Source organism: Sus scrofa, chromosome 9 (genome assembly GCF_000003025.6).
Source record: "Sus scrofa isolate TJ Tabasco breed Duroc chromosome 9, Sscrofa11.1, whole genome shotgun sequence".
Lineage (NCBI taxonomy): Eukaryota > Metazoa > Chordata > Mammalia > Artiodactyla > Suidae > Sus > Sus scrofa.
Genome location: NC_010451.4, coordinates 117027474 through 117051276, shown reverse-complemented (window position 1 = coordinate 117051276; position 23803 = coordinate 117027474). Strand labels below are relative to the sequence as shown.

General features: G+C 40.3%; 1 protein-coding gene across 7 annotated transcripts in view; it reads right to left on the bottom strand.

Moving 5' to 3' along the window:
- The window catches only part of RABGAP1L (RAB GTPase activating protein 1 like), a 657663-nt gene that overhangs the window by 8781 nt on the left and 625079 nt on the right, over window positions 1-23803 (bottom strand). For 6 of the 7 annotated variants that reach the window (XM_021102607.1, XM_021102608.1, XM_021102610.1 and 3 more), the window contains 4 exons: window positions 14270-14380; window positions 6808-6912; window positions 3662-3745; window positions 334-405 (listed from right to left, as the gene is read on the bottom strand). In XM_021102607.1, coding sequence (XP_020958266.1) covers window positions 334-405; window positions 3662-3745; window positions 6808-6912; window positions 14270-14380 — 372 coding nt within the window. Of the gene's footprint in view, window positions 1-333; window positions 406-3661; window positions 3746-6807; window positions 6913-14269; window positions 14381-18382; window positions 21871-23803 lie in introns of those variants that run through there. The other variant, XM_003130320.6, reaches the window with a different exon arrangement.

Here is a 23803-nt window from a genome sequence, read left to right as displayed (position 1 = left end):
ACATCAATTCAGGCACAGTTGGGACGCAGGCTGCTCAGGGTTCCAGGTTTCCAACGAAAAGAAAGCTCAGGGCCCTCTTGTGACAATGCTGAAACCCTACCTCCTCTCATGTTACCTGTCTCTGACAACCCATGAGATTTAAGGGAACATAACCTTTCAGCTGGCTCACACGCCAGTCAGAAGAGAGATTTTATTCTCCATAATCCCTAAATCCTAAAACAAGGGTAGGGAGGTAGGGATCATTATCTATTGGGATGCTCCTATCAGGTACTCACTCAGGACTACATGAATTCGGAAGAAATTATATCACATAACTAGTTCATTCTTCCTCACCTTGACCACTTCCAGCTCCTCCTTGCTGGCTGCCTGCTGTTTCTCGAGTCTGGTACTCAACTGGGAACAGATCTAAGAGAAAGAAAAGAGCTTCTTTACTAGAAAATAGGATGACTCTTGTAGCACGTGTACACGGATAGCTGTTAATCCACGCATATATCACTCCAGTATCTCTGATGATGGGAGAACTTTTGCAGATGGGTAGCCCTGCAAATGCCAGTTATTCCTGCAACAAGGAGCAGAAAGCCTGACAGTGTTCTGTGTGTATAGCACATCTCTAACCCGATCAGTAGAAAAAAAGAAAACACACAGGTAGATTTGATTTCCTTCTGTTCCTAGCCTTCATGACTGGTTCCAGTGACATCCTGTCCTCACTTTGGAATCAACTACAGAATCTTTGCAGAGTATCTACTTTGGGCAAAGTACTATCGCAGAAATCTGATGAATTCTGAACTAGAAATGTCTCCTGTCTACAGCTACAGAAAGAGTTTCTGTTTTCAATTATAAAAGTTTCCCTAGGAAATGACAGAGTGAATTTTTTAAAAGTTAAAATGACCAGAAAATAGTAAAGGAATTCCCTGGCAGCCTAGTGGTTAAGGAGATATTATCATTGCTGTGGCTCCAGTCTGATCCCTCATTTGGGAATTTCTGCATGCCATGGGCATGGCCAAAAAAAAAAAAAAAAAAGACCAGAAAATAATAAAGACTTAAAACTCTAATCAAGTGGTTTTGCAACATGACATAACATGAAAAGCCTGGAAGTCCAGCCTTATGACTTCCTAGCATTCAGTCCTTGGGCAAATTCACTAATCTTTCTAAACCTCAGTTTCCTCATAACTTAAAAGTGCTATGCTGTGCTAATTGGTGGGGAAAAATGTATATAAAGGGCTTCATATAGCACCATCATATAATGTGCTAACAATACCAGGAATAGACAGAAATAAATGCTTTCAAAGCACCCCCCCCACCTAAATTTGTGTTTTTTACTGGAAGTTCAAACCTTGCTAAACTTGAGTTTAAGAATTTTTTATTTGGGAAAAAAAGGAAAAAAAAAAAACAACAAAAAACAGTCAGGGGATGTCTTATTTTAAAGTACAAAAAGGTCAAGGGACCAGGGACCACTCGCTGAGTTCAGTTTCCAGTTTCTCCAGATCCAAGCCTAGAAGCAATAAATAGGCGTAGATTGGCTTATGTTGAAAGGACACACTCTCTCTGGCAATTTTGGCAAGCCATATACCCTTTTAACTAAACCCCAATATTCTGATACATAGCCCCAAACAGCCAATTCCACTTACAGAGGGCAGTTAGATTCTGCTTTATTTTGAATTATCTTCAAAGAGATGGGTCTGCTGCCCTTTACAACACTTGAAGTGCTTGCCAGATAATGTTCACGAGGAGCCCCAAGGACGGCTCTTTGAAGAGCTGCACAAGGCGTCCACCCAAGAACTAACACACTGATGAAAAAAATGCATGTGTAGCCATGGCAAGTTCCACTGCACCGGGTCTTTAGTGTTCCTTGTGTTGGTTAATCTCTAATCAATCTTTCTCCTAGTTCACCCAAATTCAAAATCTCAGGATCACTTCCAGTGCTTTCCCTTCTCTAGCAAAAAAATGACTCTTTTGTGTCTCCTGTTTCTCTGTTTTCATTACTACTTATTTTAGTTCAGGGCCTTATTTTTTCTCACCTGTTGAACACTCCTCTGTTCACCTCTTACTGCTGTCTTTGTGTCTGCATCTCTCCACTTGGCTACACATTTCTCACGGGGACAGAGAGTGCCACGTATGTGCTCCTGCTCTTGCCACTTTCCTACTACAAAAGGAATCAAATGCAAATTCCTCAGCCTATTCCTGCAGATCTTCCTTGAGCTGGGCGCCAGCTCACCTTTGCTTCTACTATACCTGAAACTTGTTCAACAAAACTCTTTGTTCACTAATCTTCCCCCACCCCCTGCCCTGCCCCGCCTCCCCTGCCTGTGTACACGCTGTTTCCCTCCTGCCACCATTCCCATCCTCTCCTCCATCTCCAGATACCCACGCCTCACCTAGCATCTGAAGCACAACTCAATCACTCCTTTTCCAGGAAGGGATTCCTCATTTCCCATATGTAATAAATTCCCTCTTCTCCTATTTATGGACAGGGTTTACCTCCCTATTACAAGATCAACTTCCAGAGGAGAGAAATTAAATGAATTTACCTTTTAGTCCTCCAAAGTATCAGGCCTCACATGCAGCAGGCATTAAATATACATAGATTTACACACACACACACACACACACACACACACACTGCTTATAAAAGAGAGTAACACAGCTCTGAGGCCTTATTTCTAATCAGTCTTCTAATTATTCATTTGTTCATAATATACAGATGAATTCCTTCCCCCCAAAAGCATGAATGACATCATTGACATTTTTATTTATATAGCGACGAGGCATATTCGGTATATTATAATTTCTAGTTGGCAAGATTAAGAGAAGTTTGCTTTCTTTGTGCTTTTCTGCACTTTCTTAATTTTCCACAAGGAAGATACATTTCATTTATAAGCCAAAAACCCCACATTTGTAAAAAAAGTTAAGCATTAGACTTCAAACTCCTACGTGAGGCAGGAAACCCCAGGACAAGTTTTGGCTACGTAGGTGGCATATGGTGCCTTGACAATTCTGGAAAACTGGAACCAAAACAGTCCAGTCAGTGTCTTTCAACAACCAGAGAGGTCCTTGCCATGTCTCAGCATGACCAGCAGGGACAAGGAGATATTACTGGAGCCGGATTGAGGGCTTTCTGAGCTCCCCCGGAAACATCCTCAGGAGAGCAGCGCCCCCTCCCTACTAACGGATCACTTTAAAGTTCATAACAGGAGGTTTCCTGCAAACACTGGCCTCCACTGGGTAAGGCCACACGGCTGTGTGGGAAAAAGAGCTCCCGCATTCTCTCCTGCGACAGCAAAGGACACACAGATATCTGAGCTATTGCCCTTTGATACAATCACTAAACTTGAGTGTTTAGCAAAGAGGCAAATGTGCGATCTGTTGGAAATTAGCTTCTGAGTAAGGCAGAAACAGGATCCCAATGGTAATAAGATTTCTTGTTCCTCTAAATCTATCAAACACTGTAAACAGCCAACAGATTGTGTTGCTCAATTAAACTTCCTATGTTATCAGCAAGCATGTCCAACCACTGTCTATTTCAGACAAGAAAATGAGCCAACAAATTTAATCACTGCAGTGCAGTTACTGCTCTGGAAACTCTAAAACAAAACAAAATTTCTCCAAAGAAAACAGCAGAACAATTACGTTTATGGTGACAAAACCCAAGGTGGCACATTACCTGTTTATACTCAGCAATGATGGCCGTAGTCTTCTTTATTTCATATTCTGCCTTCTCTAGCTGTTTCCTAAAGACTTCTTTTAGCTAGAAAGTATAAGAATGAGAAACATCAAGACTCAGTCAAAATCTTAACACATGTCCACAAACATCCACATTCAAGGCTGCCCAATTCACAGTCAATGACAACATAACATTTTCCCCAATGAAGTTGTAAGTATATACATTTTCCCAATGAAACTGCATGTTGATCATTTGAAAAATCTATTCATCTCCAAAGATACAGATATCTTTCTTTCCTGAAAAATATAAGACATATGAGCAATCCTATTATTAAACTGTTTCTGCTTACTTACATATACAGACTTTATAAATACGTTGGTAAATAAGTGTCCATTCAAAACAATCTAAATGTTCATCAACAGATGAATGGATAAAGAAGCTGTGGTATATATACACAATGGAATACTACTCAGCCTTAAAGAAGAATGAAATAATGTCATTTGCAACAACATAGATGCAGCTAGAGATTATCATATTAAGTGAAGTCAGAAAGAGAAAAACAAATACCATATATTACTTACATGCGGAATCTGAAAATATGACCCAAATGAACCATCTAACTATAAAATAGAAACAGACTCATAGACATAGAGAACAGACTTGTGGTTGCCACAGGAGTGGCAGGGGTAGGGGAGGGATGAATTTGGCATTTAGGAGTAGCAGATGCAAACTCATGGAATGGATAAACAACAAAGTCCTACTGTACAACACAGGGAACTATATTCAATATTTTGTGATAAACCATAATTAAAAAGAATATACAGGAGTTCCCATTGTGGTGCAGTGGAAACAAATCCAACTAAAAACCATGAAGTTGCAAGTTCGATCCCTGGCCTCCCTCAGTGGGTTAAATATCCAATGTTGCCATGAGTTATAGTGTAGGTTGCAGTCATGGCTCAGATCTGGCATTGCTGTTCTGATTTGACCCCTAGCTGGGGAACCCCCATGTGCCTCAGGTGAGGCCCTAAAAGAAAAAAAAGAAAAAAAATTATACACACACACACACATACACACACACAAGAATGTATAGGAGTTCTCACTGTGGCTCAGTGGGTTAAGAACCCGACTACTATCCATGAGGATGTGGGTTTAATCCCTGGCCTTGCTCAGTGGGTTAAGGATCCCATGTTGCTACTATGGTTGTGACATAAGCCAACAGCAGCAGCTCTGATTCAACCCCTAGCTTGGGAACTTCCATATGCCACAGATGCAGCCCTAAAAAGAAAAAAAAAAAAAGAATATGTGTCTGTGTGTATGTATAACTGATTCACTTTGCTATATAATAGAAATTAACACATTGTAAATCAAGTATACTTCAATTTTTAAAATACCCAAACAACCTTTTTATGACTGCAGGACATGTACACTATACAATTATTAAATGTTTAAATACATTTATTTTAAAAACTCAAAAAAAGTGTCAACCTTACTTTCAGAATCTATCTTTATCCTTATAAGAGTCTAAAACAAAACATCAAGGAGTTCAGTTTCATTGCTGCTATGCCACAATGGGAATTCCCGACTCTGGTTAATCTTTAAGTACATAATCAGAAAAAATAAATGAGCTCTGCTTTGCAACATCCCAAATTATGAATGGAGTGTATTCTGTAATTGCATATTCACAAGGTATTGCAGTTTATAACTAGCCTTATCATTAGCAGATTTCTGAATTTCTTCACATATGCTACATTCTAAATTCTCAGTGCTTTTCTAGGTTATATTGATTCAAACTTAGATGTCTGTATTGGTCTCTGTTCTCTGTCTTACATAAGTTAAAGTCATCAAGCACACCCTTCTTCCCTGCTGTGATAAGGCCCCACTGACTCAGGGTGAAGAGACAGTTGAGAGGTTTGAGTTAAGTTCACTGAATTTCTCTACACTGTACATGAGAATAATCCCTCACTCACAGGGGAATCACACCAATAAAACAGGACACACACAAACATACAAAGGAGAGAAACATGGATTTAATTTATGTGCTAATAGCCTTGTTCTTAAGTACCAAAGTGGGCCCCCACAAAGCAGACGTCAAAAAAAAAAAAAAAAAAAAAAGCAAAACTGATCAAAAGGCCCAGGACAAACTCAGTAATCAGCCCCTTTTTGAGTACATTAAAAAAAAAAAAAAAAAAAATCTTGGTCTACAGTAATTGCTAAGACTCATCATTAAAAAAAAAAAAAAAGTCATGGAATACTTTTTTTTTTTTTGGAATACTTTTTATAAATCCCAGGAGGTGCTAAATGACACATCCCTTCATTAAAACTTTACGGGAACTTTTTCTGGTTGCTTGGATAGCAGCCTTTGAAATGTTTTGTGTTCTGTTTTATATTTAGTGTTATGGATGTCTCCGAATGAAACACGTTAAAATAAATGAGCTAATCAGGCCTGGCTGGGACTGACGGAGCTGGAGGACCTTGCTGAAGCAGCCTGCGCTTCCTCGGGGAAGCTGGAAGCTTGGACTCCTTGGGTGGAGCGCCCCTTCTGTCACCTCTGGGGCTTCTTGGAGATGGCAGCATCTTCCAGCTGATAGGCCTCCCAACGCACATGAACACTGAAGGGAACTAACTTCACAGCTGGTTCCCAAAGGATGTCTTTTTTTAATTCCCCCAGGGAATAAGACCTGAGTGCTCTGCCAGGAACAGAAGCCTTGGTGCTCCTTCTTCTAAGGCATGAATCAGGAAAATTAAGCGTGACTGATGGAGGCAGCCCCCAGCAGAGCTCTCTGTAGGCTCTTGGTTTAACAATTCTTATAAAGGACTTCAGCGAAGTCAATGATCTCGGAGACACAACACGAAATCTGCAGATTTGTCAAAGCTCCTAGATCATCATTCCAAGTTCCTAAACTTAGAAAAAACAACACTCTTTCTAGACACCTCAGTAAAGGCAAATTCCTAAAAGCTGTTCAAGGGCGGAAACGCTGCTTCTTCTCCGAACACCCTTCGAAAGAAATGACTCAGTGCTACTCACGTGTGCTGCTTCAACATTGCCCTTGATTGAGCATAAATTTAATTTTACTTCTGGTGGAGAGTATGAATCAACTCCACGTACCCACACACCTGTGTAGAGACAAGCCCACCCGTGCCTGTACCTGAGCTGTCTCCTCCTCTTGCTTCCTCTTCTCTTCTTCAGTTTCCACCAGCCTCTGTTTGGTCAAGAGGAGCTCCTTATTCAACACATCTGCCTTGTCCTCTGCCTGCAGATAAGAAGCACAGCACAGTCATAAAGAAGGTGAAGGAAGCATGTGGATACTTTCCCCTGATCTCCAGTTATTACCATTCCAACATTACCGGAAGCCTTCCCTTTTCCCTCTCGCTCACTCTGGGGGTAGTAGCTGCTTTCACTGAAGGCTGATTAGGTCCCAGGCACTTGGCACACGTTATTGCTCCTCCTCACAGTGAAAATTATATTCCAGATAACAAAGCTTGGAGAGGATCAAATAACCCGACCGGACACACACATCTAAGATCAGAGCCACTGTCTGAATTCAGATTTGAATGGCATCCTAGCCCACGCGCTTTCCCATTGCTTCTTCCCCATGATCAGATGTCACAGCAGCACTCAGTCTGAGACGGTGCCGACCGACTGGATGAAGCGGGGGAGCCTCACATGGAGGCTTCCAACTGGGGGCCCGTGGGGTGGATTTAGAGAGGACCAGCAGACAGGTGGATCCACAGACCACAGTTAGGTGAGAAACTTCCAAGTCCAGCTGAAGTAGCTTGGTCTACCAGGATACTCACAATGGCATTGAGCATAGAAAGGAGAAACGAAGACCCAAAACCATGATAGACACATCCCTGAGGAAAAGCGAAGTAAGGATCAGGAAGCCGGGCAGGAAAGACTGTATTTCTATGGAGTATCCTGCTCATAATTGGATACAGAGCCAAAATTCACCACAGAGCACTGTGTGTATGTAACTTAGTTAACGCGTGTCTGTTTTGCTTGTCAGGGCCCTCAGCTCACCCTTTAGTCTCAGCTTCAAGCTTGCTTCTGCAGGGTTGTGGGTCTGAGCCCTGTCCACTCACCCCACCTTAATCGGCTCTCCACCCCCATCTAAACTGGTGTTTCCCTTGATAGCAAGTAGCGTGATCTGTAGTGACGAACGGCGTGTGTCATTTACGTGACTTGCCCAATCAATTGCAAGGAAGGCAGGAACCCCTCTCTTTTGCTCATCACTGTATTTCCAGCATGGAGCCCAGGGCAGGTGCAGAGCAGGTGTTCCTTAAGCATCTGATGAGTGAATGAATGTGGTTCTCTGAGTCACTAGAGAAGCAGATGGGAGGGGGCCCCCAGGATGAGTTCAGCAGAGAAAACCACAGACACAGAAGAGAGGCAGCTATGTGAAGAGGCCATCCCTGGCAGACAGCAGCAAAACATTGTCCAAGTAATCGTGAAAACTGGCCAGGTGGCCTTCTGTCTGTGTTTCGCCATATCTCCCACATGTCCAGATGGCCAGGCCAGCACAGTCTGCTGGATCCTGGCAGAGAAACTACATTCCAGCTTCTCTGATCTGTCTTCCAGTTCTTGATGTCCCATAGCCCAGTGCTTTTAGCTCTGTTGATAATTTGGAACTGTTGGGTACTTGAAGTGAAAAAGTCCCTTTGAAGGACTATAAAATTGGTTCTAACACATTAGATTTTAGGGAGATAAATCTACACAAGCAAAAGGGCATCTTAAAAGTGGGGGTGGGTCTCAAAAATTGCAACATGTATGTTGCAAGTTCAGTTTTAATAAACTGTAAAATACCTGATGTAGATTATGGAAACCCCAAACTGAGAATTCTGGAGTTGCAAGCCTGATAACACCTTACTCACAAAGCAGGAAATTGTCCCCAAAGTCTCTGACAGAGGGTCTCCCAGGTACAAATCAAGAGCAGCTTTCCTGATGGCATCAGTGTTCTTAAAAATCTTACCAAATCTGTCTCCCTACCACAGCAGCCCATTGGTTAAAGTTCTACCCCAGACCGTCCAGGCGATAGCTCTGCTAATAAAGAAAATTGCAATCTGACCTCATTTTACCATGCCCCCAGCAGTTGCCATTTCATGAAGAGAACAGTCCTTTTATAATACACATTATGACACTCTGAAACAAATATTTTCTAAGTTGGGCTTCTGGAAGAGAGATTTATCCAAATTATGGGCCTCCTATAAACTTCTGAATAGTCAATGCTATCCTGAGGCTTAGCAACAAGCTTCTGAAATTCTGCAGCATATCTAGATGTTTTATAGTTCTGGAAATGTCTGTAAGGAAAGGGAAAAAAAAAAAAAAACTCTACTCCCCTGAGGAAATTTTTGATAAACACTTTAAGTAAGAAGGTGGGTGCTATTATTTTATGTACACATTTTCTACTGCATGTTCTTCACTAGGCCAAGGTCAGGTGGCCTCACTCCATTTCTACTGTTATCAGATCCAATCTGCAGAAATTGCTGTGGGTCCCGCATGGGGAGAGTCCCAGGACGCCACACCTGAGTTTCTTCTCCACGCTGAACAGTGAGGCAGGAATGATTCTGCTCATCAGAATAGAACCAGATCTGAACTAACTTGGTTCTTCTAAAAATGGTCTTCTGGTTCTCTGTACAGCCAGCCTCTGCATCTCATTTAAGCAGAAACCATTTTTAATGTTAAAGGGAATCTCCAGGAACATAAATACTAAACACATACTCCAGTTCCATGTTTGAGCCTAAATGATAAAAACCTTCACCATCATTTGATGTGAGTGAATGGATCACTGTCATTATTATCTTCCAACATTTCACAATGCCTCACTGATAGGGAAACTTCTAATCACTGTCTAACTTCTATGACATAGATATGAGAGACACAAGCGCTGAGCCTGTGATTAAATCACAAACCAACTGAGAATCTGCTCAGAAGGCTCAGCTCTGACAGCAGGGATGAGGAACTTTCAGAAATGCTTTTCCCCAAGTTCCCATTGTGGCTCAGTGGTAATGAGCCAGACTAGTATCCAGGAAGATATGGGTTCGATCCCTGGCCTCACTCAGTGAGTTAAGGATCCTGCATTGTCACAAGCTGTAGCTGCACCCAGAAGCGGCAGCTCTGATTGGACCCCTAGTTTTCTCAAAGAATTAGCCAAGGCAGTCGTTCAATTTAAAACAAAACAAGAGGAGTTCCTGTAGTGGCACAGCAGAAATGAATCCAACTAGGAACCATAAGGTTCCAGGTTCAATCCCTGGCCTCACTCAGTGGGTTAAGGATCTGGCATTGCCGTGAGCTGTGGTGTAGATCGCAGACATGGCTCAGATCTGGCATTGCTATAGCTCTGGTGTAGGCCAGCGGCAACAGCTCCGATTAGATCTCTAGCCTGGGAACCTCCATGTGCCGTGGCTGTGGCCCTAAAAAAGGACAAAAAGACAAGAAAAAATAACATAAAATAAAATAAAACAAAACAAGAGAATGTGCCGCTGATGCCATGCAGCCTCTGCTTTAATGTGAACTTGTCGAACTTTGGTCAGCAGGGACCTGGGCCCAGTCTGCAGTGGGAAAGCACTGCTTGTGTGTCTTTCAGGCTTGTGGAAGGGCCTGAAAGCAGGAAGTGACAGAAATTGAAATGGAAATGTTGTATCTTTTTCATTTCTAATCACTGAGAAGCCCTCATTTAAGGAGTCTGAGGGAGGGCAAGTTGTCATAAGGGAAGGTTCTGTCTGAGAGAAAAATGAAGAGCTGCTGGTGCACAGGAAGCCTGAAGCCAGCTCTAAATGACAAAGGTAAGAAGCAGCTTACTTTTTACAAAGTGTCTAGTTACCTAATTCATGTTTGTTTGCTTTACATACTGGCTCAAATACAATTTGCTTTCATGTTTGTTTAATGTTTGCCAATGTTTTGCGATTCGAACTAACAGATTTGATTTTGAAAAACTAGAAATGCAGGAGTTCCTGTCGTGGCGCAGCGGAAGTGAATCCGACTAGGAACAATGAGGTTGTGAGCTGTGGTGTTGGTTGCAGACACAGCTCAGATCCTGTTGCTGTGGCTGTGGCGTAGGCCGACAGCTTTAGCTCTGATTGGACCCCTAGCCTGGGAACCTCCATATGCTGCACATGTGGCCCTGAAAAAAAAAGCAGAATCAATTAACCAATCTGTCAATCAATAAAAATATTAAAAAATTAAAATAAAAAAAGGAAAACTAGAAATGGAAAAGTACTGGACAAACTGGGTGAAGGCAGGCCGAGCCAGTACTTTTTCTCTTAGGCTAATTCGCTTCCTTGAAGGCTTGGAGAGGCAGGACACTTAAGCTGCAGGGATGCTTTTTCTTTTTCTTCTTCTTTTTTTTTTTTTTTTTTTTTTTGGCTGTGCCTGCAGCATGTGGAAGTTCGAGGGCCAGGGACTGAACCCATGCCATAGCAACAACCCGAGCTGCTGCCGTGACACCACCAGGTCCTTAACCTGCTTCATGACCAGGGAACTCCAGGACAGTTTTTCCACTTATAAATAAACATGGCTCAGGTAGGAACTGCAAAATCAGATGCTGCAAGACAGCAATTTTTGAATTAGCAATTCAATGAAATAGCAATTTTTATTCCTTCATCTAGATAATGTACTTCAAAAGGCAGGTCTTAACTACTTATTTAAGAGGAGAAAGAAAGAGAGGTATGAAGGGAGGAAATCAAAGAGAAGGAACAAATGAAGGAACAGAGGAATCTTTTCTCAGGGACTAAGTAGTCCCACAATGCACCGAGGTACTCAATAAGCAATTATTTCATGAGTACTTAGCAATCATTTTAGACTAATCCAAAAATAGATTTTTTTTGGAGGTGAAACACTTTTTTAAATAACATATTTTTTCTGATGATTAAAAAGTTATAAGGTATATTATTACTTAGCCAAGGGTGGTTAAGTAATTTAAGGTCTTCATATAAGAGATAAATAATTGAGAAAAGTATAAAGATGAACATAAAAATTAGATTCAGGAAGTTCCCTTGTGGCACAGTGGCAACTGTGGCATGGGTTCGATCTCTGGCCCCGGGAACTTCCACATGCTGTGGGTGTGGCCAAAAAAAATTAGCTTTACTCTTATCACTCAGAGAGATCTAGCTACAACATTTTGATGTATTTTCTTGTAGGCCTTTTTCCTATCAAGGTATATTCCAGCTTCCTTTCCTATAGATTGCTCTATGCCAGCCCATTTTCCTTGAGATTTAGACACAAACATTATATATAGATAAATGTACTGTTTTAAAAATATATATCACTACCTTCCTGTTGTCTTTTAAAACTATTCCAAAGGACATTTTACAGATACACCTTCATCCTCTCCATCTATTGGACATATATTTCTACTTTTTATTCTTGCAATAATGCAGTAAACTACTCTGCATGTATATCTTTGAGCAAATCTGTATTTTTTTTTTTAGGATAGCTTTCCAAGTCAGACTATATGTGTCAGTTTCCTCATTTATAAAACAAAAGATGAAAATACCTGCTTAATGGAGTCATTAGGAAGATTAAATGAGACAATGCTTTCAAACTGTCAAATAAAAGGTCTTGGCGCAGAGTAGGCACTCAGTAAATATTTAATTTCATTATTTTTTCAACCTTTTTAAAGATGATATATACCATATACCTTCCCCTCATAACTTTTTTTTTAAATTGTCTTTTTAGGGTTACACCTGCAGGATACGAAGTTCCCAGAGTAGGGTCAAATCAGAGCTGCAGCTGCCGGTCTACACCACAACAACGTCGGATCCTCAATGCATTGAGCGAGGCCAGGGATCGAACCCGAGTCCTCATGGATATGAGCCAGATTTGTTACCACTGAGCCACAACGGGAACTTCATTTCCCTTGTAACTTTCAATTTACAACCTTTTATAGCTAATTTCAGTGCATCACTATTGAGTCTAATTGCTTAAAACTTTTTTCTTTCCAGTTTCATTGTGATACGGTTGACATAGAGAATGTGCAAGTTTAAGGTTTACACATAATGACTTGAATGACACATATCATGGAATGATTACCACAACAGGTTTAGTGTGAAACTTTTTCACTCAGCAAGCCATCTTAGAAAAACTTTTAATGGATAAAATATTACAAGATGACAGAATCAAGGGTCAGTCAAGGCCATTTGGAAAGCTAATATGGAACCCCAAATTTCATTATAGTACTGAGTCACGACTACGCTCTCATTACTACAAAAACACAACAGCCAAGGGCAGGCTGAGTGTGGTCCTTGTTGAATGGGGACCCTTCTACCTTCTTTGGTTCTGCCTCTTAGCTGCACAGTTTTCATACCACCTCCAACAACTTGCAAATAGGCTGGCTGAATGGGGTTTGCAGTTAAAAGGGCCATTCCCTCCCTGCCCCCAACCACCACCACGGGGTTGCTTCTTCCACCTTCTACATCCTGTGTCCCAAACAGCACAGTGTTTGTTTGATTTTCAAACTCCATTCAGTGCTGACTTCTTCAGCTTCCTCTTCCCCCTTCAGCACTATTTTCCTTAACAGCGGTTTTATCTCCCATCTTACCGTTCTTAAAACCTCTGAGCTGCAAAATTAGCTGTTTACAGGAGAAAAAGGAGGTGTGGCGTGGACCATTTTTAAACATTAAAAATGTCCCTTCAATTTTAAACATCCCATCATTAGTGAATTCGTACTTTAAATACTGTCCGTGCATCGTGAGAGCGCAGGTTAACGTCTTTTTTTTTTTTTTTTTTTTTTTTTTTAAAACAGATTCAACAGCCTAATGTTTCTGACCTGGCACCATTGGGAATATTCACTTTTAAATTTAAAAGTCAGAAAAGAAAGTGATAATTTTAAATATGCACAAGATTTTTTCTTTATTGTCACTTATTTCCAAAGACACCAACAATAGAAAAACAGTAAGTCCTAAAGCTGGCAGTACTGTTGGAAAGGACAAGAAAATTAAACAATTTAAGGGCTCCCTAGTGACAGCTAAGGTTTATGGAACACAGACTATTGTAGTACTTTACCTCGCTTAATTCTCAGATCACCCTAGGAGGTAAACATTTTTTTAAAACCTACAAGCAGGTTAAGAATGACCCTGGGTCGCATGATTAGTGAGTGGTGCTACCAGGATTCACGCCCAGGCAATCTTGGCTCTGAACTACTAGGATGCCTCTCAAGTCAATACATATCTCAATGTACAGGCTTCATATAAAATCCTCACAATTACTGTAATGAGAATTCTTTTTGGAACAAAAGGTATGATGTCTTGAAATGTTGGTGCAGCATTAGTATACTCTTGGTAGTGATGATCTCAGGTAATGATGCTGGCAGCTTTGTTTAGGAAACATACAGATTAAGAGAATAGGCACCAGAGAAGCTTAGAGGTGTTTTTTTAAGTATGTTGCACATGCTATGTGGAAGGACTGAAAAGCTGAGTATCTTAAAGGCTTGCCTTTTTTTTTTCCACCTTCTCCACTGAGCAGAACAGTCCCCTCCCAACTGTCATCCACCCACCAAGCAGCTGACTCAGTGTCAAGTACAAAGCAAGCCCTGGGAGCCCGTCTGAGAGCAGCTTGGTCCCTGCCCTGGAGGAGGTCATCCAGTCTTACTTCTGCCTAGGGAACCACAGGTTTACCTGATCCAGGTCATTCCGCAGAGCAATTTTGCTGGTTACTAGTTCATGGGCAAGGTCATCATTCTCTTGTTCCAACCTCATGCTGGCCTCCTGTAATCTCCGGTTCTCCCTCTGCAGAAAAAGAGCAACAGCCAGAGGGGGGCATTAGTGCCTGGACGTACTCTCAGAAACAAATGGAACTGGGGAGGAAAGACGAGCAACGGCAACAACAAAGTGAACTTTTGAAGGTGTGAGAAGGGGAAGGCGCAAGTGGCACAGGAAGGCAGGGCTGCTGTCTGGGAAACAACAGTGGGTTAAGCGAGCGGTGCGGATGCGGACGCTACCCAGTGAAACTCACAGTTGTCCCTGAAGCCCTCCAGACAGGACTTCATCAAAAAAACCGTGCCGCAAAAAGCAAAACTTCCAAACACACCCCCAATCCTGTGAGGTTTTCATATAGATCTAGAACACAGACACAGGCAATTTTTGGTTTGAAACATGCATGATAATCAGACCCTTGATAAGAAAGGAAACTGCAAGACACAATAGTGATGAAACTGGGGAAACCACTAGACATTTCTTCACATTGTTTTTCCCATATCAGGGCTTAAATTCATTGAGTATATTTAAGATACACAGTTTAGGTTTCTTTTGCTATCAACTGACATTTTCGTTTTCTGGACGTGAATATATTTACTTTTCTGCATGCCAATTTTTGTGTTGGTAAGAGCAGTAGGCCTTTCGATAATGGCTCTGAATGTTTGACTTGCTTTTTTTTTTAAAAAGCTTCAGATTAAAAGATTTGGGATAAAATGAATTACTGAGCTTTCCCCCCAACCCATGAACTCCCAGGAAAAAAAAAAAGGAAACAGTTACATGATGAAAGAAGCAAGTCACTAATTCTTATGAAGCAAGGACTCCCCTGTTAAGGAGAGTATATTCATGTCTATTTTCTGAATAGCAATTTAGTGTCCTCCATCCCAAAGTATCAAAAGTGCTCCCTTTGCTGCTGTGAGCAGTTACAGAAGATTCAAAAGAGAGCTGACAGGAAAGACATGAATGCGATGAGACCTTCCTGTTTTTCAGATTTACACTCCTAACAAAGCATTTTCTGCAAGGATGGCAAAAACTCAGACAAAGCAGTGTTGCACAAGCAGAAGACAAATCTATGCCCTGGAAGATAGTGCATCTGAGCGTACAGAGCGGAGGTGGGGCAGGAAGTGAATTTTATCTTCCATAGAACACTTTGCAGTTTATTATATAGAAACAAGAAAACCTCATTTCTTTTTTTTCTCTCTTTTTTTTTTTTTTGTTCCTTTCAAGACGGGTTAAGAAACAGGGCAAAGCCCAAGGCATTCATGGAGGCAGAGGATCCAAAAACTTGGCCAGCGAGAAGCCAAAGGATAAATCTGCACTTTTGACTGTAGCCAGTCAATGGGGCCCATTTCTGTCTCTTCCTTTGGAAAAGGTAAAATGGGATAGTTGGGAAGAGTCAAAACAATTTTGAAAAAGATATCTACGAAAAAGGAAAAAAAATCCCAAATCACTTTAATACTTTATTTATTTTTATTTTTTTGTCTTTTGCTTTTTCAGGGCCTTGCCCACGACATATGGAGGTTCCCAGGCCAGGGGTCTAATCGGAGCTGTAGCCACTGGCCTATGCCAGAGCCACAGCAACCTAGGATCCGAGCTGAGTCTGTGACCTACACCATAGCTCACAGCAATGCCGGATCCTTAACCCACTGAGAAAGGCCAGGGATCAAACCCGCAACTTCATGGTTCCTAGTCGGCTTCGTTAACCGCTGAGCCACGACCGGAACTCCAACTTAAATACATCTAAATAAATTAATGATAGAGTTGCATGCAGTGTTAAAACATCAGTGAAAAGTCTCTCTCTAAGGACAGGAAAATGCTTATGCTACCTTACAGGAAAAAAAATACAAGTAACTGGAAAATTTCATTTTCATAACAACATAAATAACATTAACTATGGGCAGTAGATTATTCTTACTCTTGTCTTTGTGCTTTGAAAATGTTTCCAAGTTGTCTACAATGAATTTATAATACATGTGTTTAAAAAGTTGTTTAAAAAATAAAAAGCAATTCAGAATGTCAATTCCATTGGAAGGGATAAAATGCCAAAATGAGAATTTTTTTTAACAGTCCTCTCCTATTAGAAGCTCATATTCTAGATGAAAACTTAATGGAGCTTCCTCTGTGACCAAGATACAATGTAACCCCTTAAAAGTGCCATCTTGCCAGGAACCCTTTCCCAAGATATTCCTAAAAAGACAGTGTTCATATTTGCAGAGGTAAATTGTACTCATCAAATTCTGTCTCATCAATCTACAGAAGCTCTACCCTCCCAAAGGAGCAAAACAAAAGTAGAAATAAAATATAAAAATAGCCAGGGCACCTTCAGCTGAATCTTTCAATCTTTGCTGAAATTATCCAAATTTGAGCAAGGGCTAGAGATCAGTCTTTCATTCTGATATGTCTAACTATTACCCCTTTCTGTAGAAGCAACTTACATACTTGTCAGAAACTTAGATTTTAAAAAATATGGTTCAGAAACTTTTCCAATGAAGTTCCTCCTTGCCAGGAACAGGCAGCAATACTCAGCACGATTTCATCACATTTCTCAAGGCAGACAGCTTTAGGCAGGGAGGAGATTTTTTTCATTTCTGGATAAATCCCTTCAAAAGAGACCGTGAGAAGACTACTTGAATACCTATTCCTGAGTTAAGTGTCCTATTTCTACTGAAGTTGTACCTGCAGTTCTCCAAGGTACAAAGAGCTCCCTCAACTATTTATTTACACTGAATTAATTTGGCACAAGTGAAAATGCTGCAGCTACTGGTTTTTCAGGTTACAGTGACATAGGCCTAGAACTGAGTTAAAAGAACCTCCAGGGAAAGTCAAACAACGCTAGTGGAAAAGCACTGTGTTCAAGGTACTTAAAAAAAGCACCAAGTAGCTTCTTCACTATTGATTAGAGATAAATATCCGATGGGTTATGCTGTTAAATAAAAAAGAGATATCACCTTGTGGCGTAGCAGGTTAAGGATCCAGTGGTGTCACTGCAGCGGCTTGGGTTGCTACTATGACTTGGGTTCGATCCCTGGCTGGGAACTTCCACAAGCTGCAGGTGCAGCCAAAAAAAAAAAAAAGCAAGAAAGAGACATGAGAGACATGAGCTCAGCTAAAACTTGCCCTGTAACTTTCCCTTACCGTGACTGCTGCAGCTCAAACTTTTCCTTGTAGACACATAGCTAAGAGGGTGGGTGGAGAGGGGAATGATGAGTGTTGGAGGGTCCCTAAGAAGCAAAATAGCCTAGGGGGCAAGACGACTGGCTTTTGCTCTAGCAAGAAGCTTCAGTTGAGTGTCTGCAAAGCAAGCAGCACAGTGGGAAGTGTGAGCCTCCTGCTTTGCACTCACAGACATGTGGGAAAGCAAGCTCTGGGACCAAAAATGCAGTATCGTCCTCCAAAGTATGAACCTGGGGGTGGGGGGCAAGGTGGAGATTTTCTATGAGGAAGAACTTGCCCACACTTACCAAGGGTTAAAGAGAGACGACATTACTTGGCTGTTTTTTTCCAGCCTTTCCCCGAGGAGCCGGAATGGGTTTTGATTCAAGAAAAAGTTTGCTTTTATACTACAATAAAGAAGACAGTTTCGTTTTGGGAAAGGTAGTAATCTTGTCTGGATCATTTGGAAATGTTGGCAAGGGTGGCCCACCCGAGAAAGACTGGAAGTGGCCCTGCTAACCTCAGCCAGTCCAGAACGGCTCACACGCCGTGAAGTCTGCACAAGCAGATGTGCTAAAGGCTCCGAGCCCATAAACAACACAGGCAAATCGCTCTCCTTGCCTTTCAGAAAAGACTACAGGATGCAGTGCTTATTTACATGACCCTGAAAATCCACATCACACTGTCTGAAACCTCCTCCATCTCACCCAGTTAACAACATTTAGACGAAAAGCAGACAACAACTTCCCTCGTCGGTTCCCTCCCCTCTTGCCTAGGAGATGTACGGCTGGGAGAGTTGGGTTAGTAACTTTTGGGAGGAGGATACTGCATTTTTTCGGAGAGACAGACGCTGATATTACAGACATACACAGACAAAAAACTTACCTCCTCAAAAGTCATAGACCCACTACCGTTTTCAATCATAGGTACAAAGACAATTGAAAAAAAAAAAAAAAGAATATCCAATGAAATTGCACACCTACTAATACAATTAGGAAATGATAATAACAAAAACAGACACTTGTTAGTGCTATTTTGCTCTTTTTTTCCCTTAGAGTGTCATTTATTCTAAATTCTCTGCGGGACAGCTAACATTTGATGGAAGAAAGTATGCTTGAGGTAGCCAGTGGGCAAGTCTCAACTCAGGAAGACGGATACACCAAACTCCTCCCTCTCCACGCTGCTATTTGCAGTTTGCATGACTGATGAAAATGCTGTATGTGGAACTATTTGCAACTACAGTGGGAGTTGTTTATACTGTGTCATTAGAGTTGGGTAGAAGGTACTTCCTTACATGACAAGGTCGGAAACCTTGCAAAACAAAAATAGTTCATCTTCCGGCAACAGAATGAAATTGCTGGGCAGGGGAATGCAAAAGGAAAAAACTGATTCCAGGTCCTCTTTGTGTCTGGGGGTTGGAGTTTGAATGAAGCAGTCTAAGGAATAGTGAATCTCAATTTTCCCAAGATGGGAAACCAGAGAAATGTGAACTGGCAATCAGAGGAAAATAAGCTCAGCCTCAGAGGAAAACCTAATGGCGAAGGAGGTGGCTTTATAAACTCTGGCTCAGTGTTTTGGGTGTGCTGTCTGCTGCTATAACGAATTCTTGGCACATGCTTTTAAAGATATTTAAGGGTCAAAAGAAAATGTTTTCCTAAAAGACCCGGTGTAATTTTATGAGCAACAACACACTCAACTCTCACATTTTTCTTCTGGATGCTTCTTTCTAAAGAGTTGATAGTCAACATATTCAGATTTCATCAAACAGGTTTTTTTTGACATCCAAAGACAAATGTCTACAGATGAAATGTTTAAATGTCTACTCTGTCTGTAGATGAAGATTTGAGAAAGAAAATCTGGATATCTGAAATCATTTTATGCTCTTCCTGTACCCAACATACCCAGTTTTATCCTTCTGGTGAAAATTTAAACAATTTTAAATGTCAAACTAAAGAGAAAATCTTGTCAGTAATAACTAACTGGCGGTTGGCAAACCAGACTGCATTTCCTTTAGCATTTAAAACCAATCTTAGATTATACTCAAGCGCAGGGGGTCAGCAAGCTTTTAATGTGAATGCCCACACAGTAAACATTTTAGACTTTGCAGGCCATATGGTCTTTGTTGCAGCTACTCAGTTTTGTCACTGCTGTACAAAAGCGGTCATAGATAATAAGTATGCAGCTGTGTTCCAATAAAACTTTATTTACAAAAACAGGCCATATGGTTTGCAAACCCCTATACTACTCTAGCACACAAATCAAATTTTTAAAAAACAAATGGGTTACAGATGATGTGGAAACATACGAGTGTGATGTAATTTTCTTGGTAGTACTCTTTTAACAGGAAACCAAGACTTACTAAAAATTGAAGAAAAATTTGAGAATTCTAAGAATCATCAAGAAACATACTTAGAAATTCTCAACATGCATAACATTTATACCTCTCTGAGTGTTAAGTATAACTCAATCAGCAGACAAGCATCATCAGAAACCACCTGCTCCTTCTCAGCTAAGTTGCTCAAGAAGCATCAAGAGAACTTAGGCTTGCATTCTCCACCAACCTACAAGAGTGAGCTTGTCGAGTTAGCCAAGTGCAAAAAGAGAGTAGTAGCCTTCTGAAGTTATCATTAAGTTGTCACAGGTAGAAAGCCTCTTCTTGAGTATCGCTATTAAGTAAAAGTATATGATTTCATAACTAAATATTTCCCAAAACCAACAACATCTCTATGATGTGGAAGAGAAGAAAATGAAAGTTTTACTTTCATTGGAAGAAAAACATTTTTCAAAGATGGACTCACTTATCTTGACTTCTCTGTATAAGGAAGACCCAAAATACAGTTTAAAAGGGGGGGGGTATATTTTTTCCCAAGAAGTTTAGCATAATTCAAGCTTCTTCACTTATTATTATTACTATTTTTAATGGCTGCACTCAGGGCACGTGTAAGTTCCTGGCCCAGGGGTTGAATCTGAGCTGCAGTTGACTGGGGCAATCTTTTAGCCCACTGCACCAGGCTGGAGATTGAATCCATGTCTCCACAGTGACCCGAGCCACTGCAGTCGGATTCTTAACCCACTGCGCCAGGGTGGGAACTCCAGACTTCTTCACTCATGAAGTTAAATACAAAATGTGATACTTGTTCTAAATTATTTCATTAGATATGTAAGGATGGCAAATAATACAAGTACCAATTAAGCTTTATTCAGATCTTGTTTGTACTATTTATAAATAAACAGCTTAATTTCAATTACATGCAGGGAAAAACTGCTCTACAAAAATCAATATGGACAAGAAAAACTTGCTGTGAACTTAGAGGAATCATTTCCTTTCTGTTTGAATTACATTTTGATTAAAAAAAATTACTATGTCTAACCTCAAGAAAGCCATTAAGCATTCTAAATTTAATTATACTGAACATAGGTAAGATTCTTCAATTAGAAATTATGTATTTATAATTCTCTCTCTCTTCCAAACCCAAGAGAGTTTAAACATTCCCGAGTCTTTCTAGGATTTGCCCATCTAGAACAGGTAATAACATAACCTTCATTATGCTCTGGGAGATTCACTGAATTTAATTAGCTGTGCTTTTTAAAGGCTTATCCCACGTTTGTACAGGTAGTTCTTTAATTAAACAAGAAAACCACACCATCTTCTACAGACAGATGAAGGCTGTAATTCTCTAAAACATGCCATTAATAGGTTACATCATTAGAAAACTAACTTTGCCCAAATGAAAACAATTCATCTCCTTAAACGAGAAAAAAAAAATTTAATTTCTGAAGTTGATCACTGCTTATTAGAGGCTTGGCTACTAATGTTTTTGGCTATGCCCACAGCATACGGTCCTGGGCCAAAGATCGAACCTGTGCCACATCAGTGACCTGAGCCACTGCAGTGACAACACGGGATCCTTAGCCTTCTGTGCCACAAGGAAACTCCCTGGCTACTCATTTTTAAAATGATGAAAACAGCTGGTACATATCCATGAATGTTTGTTCTGGGGATTTGTATGGAGATAAAAATACACATGACATATTTCTAAAGACAAATAATCTATAAATAAATTTACAAACCAAAATATCAGAGGAGATAAATACCACTATACAAGTTTGGCCAGGTCAAACTTAAGAAGGATAATAAAAGAGACTTAGAATAAATACTATATAATCTTCTTCCAATAAAGTTTCCTTTCCAGTGCTTTGGATTCAGGTCTGAAGATAAACAGAAAGAGTACACCAAAGGCTGTGAGTTGTCATTATAGAGTCTGCTGAGTTTCAAATGCAAACTGATGCCAAGACCGGGTAACACAGGCAGTATGTGTGTGTGCATATATATATGTGTATATATATATATATGAATTACCTACTTATATATGTTAATGTCTGTGAATATGGATATATGTATTGTATATATTATATAAGTATTGTATATATTATATAAGTACATTATATAATAATGTATAATAATATATACAATACATATATCCATATTCACAGACATTAACATACATACATATATGAACGTGAATGTATCACACACTTATGCTGGCCTTTCCTTTATAAATATGAGTCCACATACGATCTACAGTTGTTGATTAGCTCCAATTCTATAGGAAGGTCTCCCTCCCACAAGTATGGCTTGTGTACAGGTACCTCTGGTGTGAGTGGTGTTTATGAAAAGAAGACGGTGGGCAGATGCCAATCCTCTTGGAACATGCTGCTTGGATTTTTTTTTCTTTTTTTGAGAGAGAATTCACGTACCATAAAATTCATCTTTTTAAAATGTACAATTCAGTGGTTTTACTACATTCTCAAAGTTGTACATCCTTCACCACTATCAAATTTCAGAACATTTTCATTGGGCTTAGGGCTCTAAAATTTAAATTTATACCAACACCATTTCATCAAGTATTAGATGCAGGTAAGTGTAGTGTAATGACATAACCTGAGAATGCAGATGCTTGTGTCTGTCATAAAAATAGACAGAAAACACATGTGAGGATAGATAGAGCAAGAATGTGACTGCTGGAGTTCCGGGTGTGGCACAGTGGAAACGAATCTGTCCAGTGTCCATGAGGAGGCGGGTTCCAAGCCTGGCCTCGCTTAGTGGGTTAAGGATCCGGCATTGCTGTGAGCTGTGGTGTAGGTCACAGACCTGGCTCAGGTCTCGAGTTGCTATGGCTGTGGCGCAGGCTGGCAGCTGTAGCTCCAATTTGACCCCCAGCCTGGGAACTTCCACAAGCCATGGGTTTGGCACTAAAAAGCAAAAAAAAAAGAATGTGACTGCTGAGTGCCATCTCTGCATTGTTGGATCTTTAACCTCACCTCTGGCTTCCATGAAATGGCCCTTTTGTACCCCCTCATGCCCAAGAAAAATACTATCAGGCTGAAAATCTGTTGGAATATCTTATATGGTATGGATATTTCCGGGCATTTTTAAACAATTGACACAGTTTCCCAACTCCTCTGCCATGCGGCAAGCTGGGGGTAAACATGGCATTTTAAGGAGGATGGAGCCTAACAGTTGAGGAGGGGTTGTTAGTGAATGGGTGTCAGTTCTGACTCAATGCCTTCAAAGATCTCCCCAAGTTATTCTTAGAAATTTATATAACCAGGTTCCCAGGCCAAGATCTATGATTTATAAAGTGCTTATGCTTAGGACACAGATCTTAGTCTTGACAGGATTACATTCATAAAATGCTGAATTTTCGAAGACACTTTCCTACTTTAATGAAGACAATTATAATGAGCTTCTTTAAGTACTAAGTATCTGAAAGGACAAATCTGTTGATGGTTGGACATTATGTTGTCAATTGCCATCTTGAAAATATAATTATAACTCGAGGACTATAACTTTACCAAGCTTATCTCCAGTACAAATTTCTAGGCATTATTAGCGGGATGAGGTATTGACAAGCTACTACAGTAATACAAAAGAAATGGCTATAGAGAGTATTGGATATGCATAAATAGAGCATTGAAGTTTAAAAGTAGTACCTGTTACAGTGGGAAAAGAAAAAAAAATAAAAAAAAAAAGATTAAAAAAAAATAAAAGTAGTACCTGTTTTCCAACCAAAAACAAACAAAAAGTTTAATTCTGCTTTGATTGCTCAGTAAAAACTATATACATCGATAGTTTGTATGTGATAATTTTTAAAAGATAATATGCAATACTTATTTATACGTATCTACTTTGACACAAAAAGGATTTAAGAAACAGCAAGTTCATGATTGATTTTAAATACACAATTTTAGTCTTCCATTTCCCTGTCTTCTATTTTAAAGTACCCTTCCTGGATTTTACTCATA